Source organism: Acipenser ruthenus, chromosome 30 (genome assembly GCF_902713425.1).
Source record: "Acipenser ruthenus chromosome 30, fAciRut3.2 maternal haplotype, whole genome shotgun sequence".
NCBI lineage: Eukaryota > Metazoa > Chordata > Actinopteri > Acipenseriformes > Acipenseridae > Acipenser > Acipenser ruthenus.
In genome coordinates, this window is record NC_081218.1 from 6,487,685 (window position 1) to 6,499,365 (window position 11,681).

An 11,681-nucleotide genomic window follows, 5' to 3' on the forward strand; every position below is an offset into this window, starting at 1 on the left:
GTTGCAGCTGTCTGTCAGCACTTGATTACATTTTCTCAAAATGTGTTGATAATTTGCCCTGAACCGACGCTGCAGCTGGATGTTTGTGTGGCTATACCCGCTGTAAAATATCTGTGTGTCCGCCAGAAAATACACACGACCGTGATTACACTAACATTCATTAAAACATTTTTAGAAGTTAAAAAAACAGATACCGGTATTAATATACTCGATCTGCTTTTATAGATTCGCTGAAGTTTTAAATTATACATGTACAGTAGTTGCTTCTGATTCATGTCGTTTAAATTAAATGCACTTCATTTTCTGACATTCGGATTCTTCAATCTCTGCGCCACGCATTCTCGCTTCTCATTGGTCAGTTTCTCTGGTTACGGCTGCGCAGCTCCAGGATCTGATCAAGATTTCGGATCAGTGGAGCTTGGTTCTGATCTGCTTAGTACAACGCCTTTTCATGATCCGGCTCCAGTGAGCCCGGATCAGATCCTGATTTTTGATCTCGTTAGTACAACCGGCCCCAGGTGTAACACTGTGGTGTTTAGTCATGTGGAACTCTAAATAATTGGTAAACGTTATGGGCTTAATTTGTGTCGTAGTTTAATGATTAGATTTTAAACACCAGCCCTGTTAAACGCGTACAAATTTTTTAAAAAATGTTGCAAATCATAAACACGTCCCAGAGTTTACAAAATAAACACCGCAGGGTGTTTAAATCCTAACACATTTAGAATTACAAACTCAGTGAGGTGTTTGAAAAGAGTTTTAAAGTTAAACACTCGGTCTTACAGTGTACGATACTGTGTTAATACACATACTGTATGTGAATCTGCAGGTTACCATACCTGTCAACGCGTTTCAGCAATTCATGTACAGTAACAAATATTAATAAACTGGTGTCAGAGACCGGTCCTGGCGTCAAAGATTCATTCCATTCAGCGTCGCTGATTTTGCACACCGCTAAACTCCGCGGTTTCAAACGTCTTGTATTATTATAAAAACTCACCATCGAATAATATTGTAGCGTTCTGTGCTATGGGGATGAGACAGACTCGGGAGAGACCAGATGAGGTTCCACGTACTTTTATTTTTTTAATTTCTTTAATAACTCAACGAAACCCTGTTTGGGCCGGGGTTCACGCCAAAATAACAAATAGCTGTCTCTCTCTCTTTTACACCGCAGACTCACCGACAAGCAGTCTCTCAGCCGGTACTCTGTCTCTCGTAATCGCTCTCCAGTCAGACATTCACACGCATTCTCCCGCTCGCGGCTTCCCCCCCCTCCTACTTATAGCCTCTGGGGGAACCGCCCACTGCACACACACGCATGCACTCACGCAGACACACACCAACGGCGTGCCCCGTACCCTCACAATACATGGAACCTTAAACAGGACGTAACAAACAAGACAAACACAATGTCCAGGATGCTGCCATCGCCAGGGTCGTTACACAGCCCCCCCCTTAGTCCCTCGTCCCCGAGGGAAGAACAAAGTCTCGAAAACGACCCGGGAGGCGATGCTGTCTTTGCGGGCGGGAGCCCTGCGTGGAGGACGGGCTCCTGTCAGCCACAGGGGACAGGGAAACTGAACCGTCGGGGGAGGAACCCTCAGCCCTGGGGGTGGGAGGACTGTTAGGGCGGGGTGGATCAGGAGGGGGCAGGAGAGGACTGTCAGGAGCTGCTGGGTCGGATGGTGCTGGGTGTTGTCCCAGGTAGGGGGCCAGCCGATCCCGGTGCAGCACTACCTTTCGTCCTCTGTGAGGTAGCTGCACCCGGTAGGCCACGTCCCCGATCCTCTCCAGGACATGGCAAGGACCAAGCCAGTGGTTGTCCAATTTGGGGCAACGGCCCCGCTGTCTCTTGGGGCTGAAGACCCACACGAGCTCCCCGGCGGTGAAGTGGCGCCCCCGTACTCGGAGGTCATAGTTCCGCTTCTGCCGTACCCCAGCGGCCTGCAACTGGTCCCTGGCGAAGCTGTGGGCTGATTCCAGTCGGTCCTGTAGTCTCCTGGCATACTCAGGGCCCGGGGGTACACTGGGGGCATCTGGGGGACGACCAAAAGCTAGCTCCGCAGGAGTGCGCAGCTCACGCCCCAGCATGAGCAGGGCAGGGGTGCAGGCGGTGGAATCCTGGACAGCAGAGCGGCAGGCCAACAGCACGACAGGCAGGTGGGTGTCCCAGTCCCGCTGGTGGGTGGCGGTGGTGACAGCCAGCTGTACGGCCAGCGTGAACCTCTCCACCAGTCCGTCGCTCTGAGGGTGCAGAGGGGTGGTCCGCGTCTTCTTGATGCCCAGGCGCCGGCACATCCCGGCAAAGACCCGGGACTCAAAGTTGCGCCCTTGGTCGGAATGCAACTCTTGAGGGACCCCGAACCGGCTGAAGAACCCCTCCAGCAGTGCTTCAGCGACCGTCTCTGCCTCCTGGTCTGGCAAAGCGTACGCCTCTGGCCACTTAGTGAAGTAATCGAGGGCCACCAGAACGAACCGGTTCCCCCTCTCGGAGCGTGGAACGGGGCCTAGTACGTCCACGGCAACCCTCTCCATAGGCCCCCCGACCTGGTACTGCTGGAGTGGGGCGTGCGACCGGCCCTGGGGTCCTTTCCGGGCAGTGCAGATGTCACAGCGTCGGCAGTGGTCCTCCACGTCTCGCCTGCACTGCCCCCAGTAGAACGACTGGCGGAGCCGCCTCAGGGTCTTCGTCACTCCAAAATGACCAGTGCCTGGGGTCCCATGATGGGCCTCTAGCACCTCCTGGCGCATCGCCCCCGGGACAACCACCTGCCACCTCACCTCCCCCGTGGCGGGCACCTTCCACTGCCGCTGAAGGACTCTGTCACGCAAGGCCAACCCGCTCCACTGAGCCCACAGCCCCCGAGTGGCGGTGGAAAAAGGGGCCACCTCCTCCCAGGGAGGCCTTCGCTGCTCCTCTAGCCAATGTAGTATGGGGCAGAGGTCCGGGTCTCGGTCCTGATGGGCTCTCCAATCCACCCTCTCAGCCGATACTGCCACCCGGCATTGCTCTTCCCCCCGGCGGGACAGCTCTGCTTCCCTCTCCTCCTTCTTATAGCCTCTGGGGGAACCGCCCACTGCACACACACGCATGCACTCACGCAGACACACACCAACGGCGTGCCCCGTACCCTCACAATACATGGAACCTTAAACAGGACGTAACAAACAAGACAAACACAATGTCCAGGATGCTGCCATCGCCAGGGTCGTTACAATATTATAAAAAGAAAAGAAAGAAAAATGAAATCGCGAGTTGCAAAGTTTTGCAGCTTGAATGCGCCTGGAGGTTAGTTGGTCGGTTCTTTTCGATGGTTTGTTGTATTGATTTTGGGCCGCCTTGGTCAAGGATTTGAGGAACGGGGTGTTACTGTATCCTGGGACCCTGCCTTCAAATTCAGATTCAGGTTCTGCCCAGATAGCATTCTGACGTTGGCCCAACGTAGGCTAAGGTTGGCAGGTCGCAGTGGGATTTCCAACGTTGGCCCAACATCGGCAAAAAGTTGGAAAAATGACGTCTTTTGCCAACGTCGATACAACGTTGGCAAATAGTTGGCAGCCGACGGTTGGCAAACGGTGTTGATGGGTGTGCTGCTGACTCTATAGACAATTGCATGAAAAGAATCCCGGGAGTTCTCGAGCATACATTTTTATTATTTTATGTTGCTGCATCATTTTCACTTAAAAAATCCGAGTTTGGAGGATTGCTGCGTGCGCGAATTTAACGCTGTGTGTTTTTTGTGATTTATTATTTATTTATTTTTGTTATAGCGCAGTCATCAAGCTTGCATTGTAATGTAGTGCAAGTCACTGCTGTGCTTAATGCTCCATCCGGGTTCAAAGCACACGTTCACTTTTTTTCTTTTCGCCTCTAAACAAAATATATTGACTATTCTGGACGGACGTGTGCTTACGCCAGATGCACAAGTGCAGTGTTTACGTATAAAACTGTTGCTGTTCAATTTATTTTCAAAATATAGTGCGGTGTATCCCTACGCGTGGGTCTGGGTTTCCCAGCTGGGACTACAGTTAGCAGGCTTCCCGCTCATTTGATTGCTAGCGAGTTTGAATGTGTTTTTTTTTGTGTCCTGTCGTTGGCATTAGTGTTCATAGCCACATTCAAACAAGGTATTTATACATGTTATTAGATAGGCTTATGATTTTTCTGTGAAGTTTAATGCATTTATGTAATTGGTTTGTATTTGTTTTATGGCTGCAGTTGGTAAAATATATTCTGAGAGAATATGACGCACCCCGTCAGGCAAAACAAAGGGCAGATGATTTAGTGAGTGCAATTTCGGAAGAACTAGTGAATACCGATGTAAATAAACAAAATAGACATGGTGATAGTGAAAGCCAAGTTCAAATTGCAGTGAATATCAATACTGGCAGTAGTCGTAGTAGTGCAGTGTGGAATTGTGAAGAGCATAATGAACAAAATACTAGTGATAGTGAAAGCCAAGACGTTGCGATGCAGTTTGAAATGAATGACGATCTTATTGTCAGTAATGACAGTGCTGATTTTGAAAGTGAAGCTACGATGTCTGGATCAGATAGAGAGGATGAGAAGGCATGTAGCTTAAGGGGTGAACTGAAGGACTGGGCTGTTGGCAGTAACATCCCGATGTGTCACATTAACAGTTTGTTAGGCATTTTAAGACGATTCTTTCCCAGATGCTCGTACTTTAATGACTACTTCCACTTCATACAATTTGGAGACGGTTGCTGGGGGAACATATCATCATTTTGGTGTTGCACAGGGTATACTCTCTCAGCTGGCATCAAATATGGAGCTAGCTTCTGTAATAACTGTGTAACTCTGCAAATAAATATTGATGGCATTCCACTTTTTAAAAGTAGTAACGTTCAGTTTTGGCCTATACTTGGTCTTCTTGAGGAAGACAAAAACAAGAACCCATTTATCATTGGTTTGTTTGTGGGAAAATCTAAGCCAAAAGATGCAAACTCTTATTTAAAGTACTTTGTTGATGAAATGAAACACATTCAAAATAAGGGAATGTCATTTGATGGCAAACTTGTAAAAGTTACCATTTCAAATTTTGTGTGTGATGCGCCTGCAAGGGCTTTTGTGAAAAGTGTGAAGAACCACAATGGCTATAGTGGATGTGAGAAATGTGTACAAAATGGGGTTTGGGAAAGTAATCGAATGACTTTTCCTGAAGTAGGTGCTGCCCCCAGAACTGATGTCATGTTTGATGAGATGGTTGATGAAGACCACCATATGGGAGATTGTTCATTGAGGAAATTGAAAATTGTAATGGTATCACAGTTCCCCCTAGATTTTATGCATTTAGTTTGCTTAGGGGTAATGAGAAGGCTGTTGCTGTTGTGGATAAAAGGGCCCCTCCCCACTAGAACTGGAGGTCAGCACGTAAAACTCATCAGTGAATCCATAGTCAATTTTGTTTCTTTCTTGCCACGAGAGTTTGCCAGAAAAGGACGATCTCTTGCTGAAATTGATAGATGGAAAGCAACAGAGTTTCGGACTTTCCTTCTATACACTGGTCCAGTAGCACTCAAAGGAAAAATACCTGATGCTCTGTATTACCATTTTCTTATGCTTCATGTCGGTATCACAATATTATGCAGTCCGTTACTGTGCACACAATACTGTGATTATGCAGAAGAGTTACTAGTTTTATTTGTTCAACAGTTCGCATCTGTTTATGGCAATATAGTTGTATATAATATTCATGGACTAGTTCATTTGGCTAATGATGTTAGGAAATTTGGTCCATTACAGAACTTTTCAGCATTCCCATTTGAGAACTACCTTCAAATCATTAAAAGAATGATCAGAAAGCCAAAATACCCACTTCAACAAGTAATTCGTAGGATGTCAGAAAAAAAATGTGCTGGGCAATCCAAGCAGTTGAAAAGAGGTTGCAAAAAGGAGCACTTCTCTGGGCCTTTACCTGCCAATATCCTCCCATGTTTCAGGCAGTTTAAGGAATTGCACATGGACACCTTTATGATTTCTGTTAACACAGGTGACAATGCCATTCTTGTTGACCAAAACATTTTTCTTGTAAAAAATATCATTGTTGTTGACGACGTTACAAGCTTGGTTTGCCAAAAGTTTTCTGTAAAAGTCCCTTTCTTTCAATATCCTGTAGATTCTCTTAAGATAAATATAGCATTTGTTAAAGATCCACAACATTATATTGTTCATTTACCAGTGCCTGATATTTCTGCCAAAGTTGTTCTTTTGCCTTACAATGATGGGTTTGTGGCATTTCCATTAAATCGTACCTTAGAGATAATGTAATAATTGGTGCACAATATCCTAATATATTCAGTTTTGATTCCATTTCAGTTCTACTCCGTATGTACTGTAGATATTGATGATTTATCACTATGATCTGGTTCAGTCTTATTTAGCAAAATCAGCTTGGTTGTACTTTTTGTTGTTAGGACATTTCAGTAATATATTTCTGGTTTTTGGTGGCTTTTTCAAGTTTATTTCACTCCAATACCATGTTATTTTTTTAGAATAACAATGTATGCAGTGGTTTTGTTCAAGGAAACTGAGGAGGTGGAAGTTGTACCATCAGTTTGGTTGAATGTGGATAAACTTTTGTGCCTGTGGCCTTCTTATAAAAGTACTGTAAGAGTTCGAAAAGCAGTGGAGCTTCAGGAGACACCCACCGAGACATGGGACAAACACGAATTACGGGTGCTTCATGAGACAGGTAATGTAACCATTATTTTATCTACCTATCTATGTACCTTTTAAAAGATTATACACCACAAAGATTTTTTTATATGGGCCTGTCACAAAGACGGCCGGAGTGGGTGGCGTCAGACCAGAAACAGGAACACAAACGACAGAGAGATGGGGTTTTGGTGAGGCTGAACGCGTGATCGCGTTCAGCATTTAATAAACAGAACAGAAAATAAAAGGTTGGAACAGACAAAAACACTGGACACGGCACTACACGCCAAAATAAATAGACAAACAAAACGGACTACACAGACAAACGGTGCACGGAGACAAACAAACACGGTGAGTGAAAACACGTTAACTACTACTTTTACTTTTACTTTTACTATTATTATTATTATTATTTCACCTCCGTCTCCAATCCCGTTCTCCACTCACCGAACACCTAACCCCGACTGCAAGAAACGTGTGTCTATTTATACTGTTTGTGCTGGGATTCAATTACTAATTAATTATTCACTTGAATCCCAGCACGTGAATTCATTACGTGCAACCCCGTGCCACACATTATATTTTAAATGCACGTGCGTGATGTGCAATCCCGTGCCTAAATACAAATATACACTTTTTAAATACACGTGAAACACAGACCCGTTTATATCCCGTGTACCAATGACTATACACCAACATTTACACACGCAACATACAACACATAACACACAATTGCACACAGGGGCGGGGCACATTGCCACAGGGCCTTAGTGAAAGAATGATTTTTGCTAAAATTAGTGCCAAAGCTGTGTTTTAAATTAAGTAAATGTACAATTTGTTTACTTAACTCAGTAGTCATATTTTGTCCAGTATTTCTTATTTGTAATACATATTCAGGCAAAACTTGCTGCTTCATTGTGATTGGCTACAATGTAAAGCGAGAGTGAAAACATCTCTGAAGATCGGCAATGGAGCCTCAACAGAGATGCCATCGCTTCACTGCAGTGTGGACACCCCTATTGAGTTACAGGGGTCACACACGTTGCATATGTGTCAATCCAATTTTAGACTGTGTGTTTAATTTAACAAACAGATGTTATCACGCTTAATAAATGATTTGCTTCATTTTCATGCACGTAAGACATGTTCATTTTTGTTCTGTTATAGTGACATATGAGAAGGTGCGCAAGAAACTGAGAAGGGCAACCGAAACATCCGATCTGAACACCACAGATGATGAACAAACACAGAAGCGGAAGTAAGTGACAAATACTTCAATTGATCCATCCAGCTAAAAAAAAAATTAAAGTATAAAATATTAAACACAAAGAGAAAAATAAGGCATTAATTAACTAATCAATAAATCAATGTTATGCATAATGACCAATAATAAAACAGCTATTGTAGCATTTCACAGATGCCCATGAGTAACATGTTCCAATTTTCAAACAGACCCTCTACAAAGCTGTCATTTCTAGAAGATGAAGAAGATTTTTCCATAAGCAAGAATGTGAGATCATCACAAAGGATGCCACTCTTGCCAACGCCACCTTTGTTTCCAACAACAGTAGCATCACCCAGCAGCAGCAGCAGCAAGAACACCAGCAACAGTGAAGATGGAAATATCAGCAGTGATGACAGGAACTACAACAGCAACACCAGCAGCAATGACACTGGAACTGGGAACAGGGACAAGAGCAGCTATGTGCCTCTATCAGGTACATATTTAATTAAACGTTTAATTATTTTGCATCCCTACAATGAATCATGAAAAGGTTATAGTATTCTTACAAAAGTTATTTTCCTATGTGCACTTGTGTGCATTACATATAATGGTTCTCTTTTTAATGACCAACAGGGGTAGTTAAAGATAGAAGATTATATGTGCATTTTTTGTTCTATTAAATAGACAGGGATAGGATGATCTTCACCATTTTAGAAGAAATCAAGGGCCAGGGGAGACAAAACACCCTGATGCTTCAGGCACTTCTCAAGCGGCAGCCTCATGTAGAGCAAGAGCATGGCAGCCTGCGCCTGGACGAATTCCGGTTTCCTCTTGACACCAAGGAGGACATTGACAGAGTGGAGAGGATGTTAATGGACCAGGCTACAGAAAAGGCACTGGTATGTGACCGTTGTACGATTGTTAACAAAGTCCTTTTCTTTTCAGATTATAATAACCAATACATTGTCATTAATAGTTTTTGAAAAAAAAAAAATGCAATCAGATGCTAAAAGCTTCTGTCCTTATTGAATTATATCTTCAGCTTTTTCTCAGATTTTTATATAATTATTCCGATAATTACTTCTGTACATATTGTTGCGTTTTTCTATGGTGTTCATTTATTATATCCATTTTAAAGGTGTAAAAAATCACTACAAGTTTCCTTGTGTTTCACATGTAGTCGTTTGTTTGCTTTTTCATATTTTGCAGCTTCATTTCTAATGATTTAGAAGTATGCTAATGTATCAGTCTTTGGCACGTTCATTTTGCTTCAGAACTAGTGCATCAGTTTGGCACATGACTTCATTTCTGCTAATGCACTAACAGAACATTCCATATTGGGAGAAAAATGGGTGAAAAAATCAAACATGCTCAAAAAAAAGGCTGGGGATTTTCCTTTTCTTTATGATGTGGGCATGTTGCAGTAATCCCGCCCACTTTCTCTCTGCTGCCATTATAAATTCACCATCAGGGTTGGTGAAATAGCAAAAACTTCATAATAGTTTATTGTGAATTTATAATAGCAGAAACTGTTATTTTCTTATGTGAAAGAGAGAGGAAAGTTGACACAGAAAAAGTAAAGTGACAGGATCTGAAAACAGGGTAACTGAGTCATAAGTAGTGATTTTTTTTTCTGGAGGGAAGCCATTAAAACTTTGAAGAATGTTGTATATGTAAGATTTTATTATTGCATCGTCTCAGAGTTATAGTACATACTACAATTTGATATAAATTCAATTTTAAAACTTTTATGACTGATATGTCATATGACTATTCAATTTAAAAGATGGCAGTAGTGTTGTAACACACATATACATTTGCCTTCATTTACATCTCATTCTAGATCACACACATTTGTAGTCTTGGTGGCACCACAGCCGATGACATCATCAGGCGCATGATGAGTCATGTGCTGACCAACAATCTGGCCAGAGGATACAACTGGCTGGGGCGGGGAAACAAGAGCCCCTTTTCTGTCCTTGCACTGGCGAGAGTAATCAAAGGTAAATTGTGCTGCTGGCATTTTAACTGTTGTACATAAGTCAAAGCCAATGAAATGCATGCAAAATCAATGTGACATAATTAAATAATTGTTATAGCCATTCATGAAAAAAGTCACTAAATAATAGTAAAGCATACATGTATTCTATGCCTGAAATACAAGTACAAGAGAATATATTTGAAGTAAAGAGTAAAATGTATTGTAAAGTATTACAAAAAAAAAAATCTAACAGTGGTGTTCAAACAGGGACATCATTTTGTGGTAAAAATCAACAAACACAATGCTCAACACAGACATAAACACATTGTTGACTTTTACCACTGAATTGTGTTGTCCTTGTTTGAACAAACTGTTAGATTTAACAAATGTTTTGGTGTGTATAAAAATACTGTAAAATCTTAAATCTTTCATTCTTTTTTTTCCAGCTGCAGGCAAGAAGTCTTCTGTCACGGAGGCAGACACAGAGGCCAGGATGAGGAGCTGGCTAAAGTACAGTGGAGACCGGGATGGGGGGCGGAAGAGGAGGGCAGAAAAGAAAAAGGGTAAATATATGATGCTCCCATGAATTGTATTTATATTTTATTAATTGGTAAATTAATTTAAAACGATTCAGTAAGTTTCCTTTATTTAATGCAATGTACTGTTCAAATACGTTTTGCTTAAATACTTTGCTTTTTCATTGCCAATGGTTTTTTAAAAATATTATACCACAAGGGTATATAATGTTTAGTGGTTAAATTAAGTAATTGTTACTGTCACTTATACTTCAGTGGAAAACTTACTTGCACTCCGATTGCCTGAGATAGCGATATATAATCCCTAGTACTGCATATGCCCTTAGAATGTTTGTAACAGCATTACAAAAAAGAATTACATCTGCAACCAACAAGACATTTGAAGTCAATTTCAATCTATAAAAAAATATATTATTCAAAGAAAGGGTAGGTCTTTGTTCTCAGTTTATTCAGATAGAATTGTACATGTCCATTGTTTTAAAAACGTTTCGTACACTTTTATAGACATGGGTACAAGTTAAAATAAAAATTATAATTATGCTGTAACTTTGAAGCCAAAAGCAAGACCCTCCACATTGGGCTTTATGTGCTATTTGTATGTAATCCCTTTACTTTATCCAAAACAGCCAAACAGTCCATAATAATAAAATAATAATATCTTTATTTGTATATAACTCCTTTCATAGTGGACCACCATCACAAAACGCTTTACAGAGGTAGGCTGTGTAATGCCTCGTAATGCCCAATGTGGAGGGTCTTATTACTTACTTCATTCATTCTCTTATTATTTACAGATGCAGAGCCTGCAAATGCTGCTACAATTGCTGCTGCTAGTGCTGCCAGTGACATTGAAGAAGATTAAGAGATTGTTTGAGCCATCTTTTTGCATTCTAGACAGATATTTGAACACAAATAAGCTTAATAAACACTGTTGAATGTAAAGCTAGTTGTTTCTTTTTTCTTTCTTTCTCAAATTCAATTTGTTATAGCTTTGGGCAGCGTCATTCATGTTGTAATGTTGCACATATACTGTGCATACAACCCCGGTAGTATGCTGACGTTGGCCCAACGTAATTTTGTCCATTGACCCAACGTTGGCCCACCGTTGGCAGACAATGGTGGCCCAACGTTGGCCCACCGTTAGCAACGTTGGGCCACCATTGTTCGCCAACGTTGGGATGACGTCTCTGATGACGTTGAGCCAACGCTGGCCCAACGTCAGCATGCTATCTGGGTGGATTGACAGGTCAAAGCTTGAGT

At 42.3% G+C, this 11,681-nt stretch overlaps 1 protein-coding gene across 1 annotated transcript; it reads left to right on the plus strand.

Moving 5' to 3' along the window:
• Positions 1 to 7,754: 7,754 nt before the first annotated feature.
• Positions 7,755 to 11,431, plus strand: LOC117399462 (uncharacterized). Its single transcript, XM_033999046.3, has 6 exons — positions 7,755 to 7,937; positions 8,132 to 8,397; positions 8,589 to 8,803; positions 9,748 to 9,907; positions 10,332 to 10,448; positions 11,216 to 11,431. Exons 1-6 carry the CDS (start codon positions 7,792 to 7,794, stop codon positions 11,281 to 11,283), a joined length of 972 nt encoding a protein of 323 aa, XP_033854937.2. The 5' UTR covers positions 7,755 to 7,791; the 3' UTR covers positions 11,284 to 11,431.
• Positions 11,432 to 11,681: the final 250 nt, after the last annotated feature.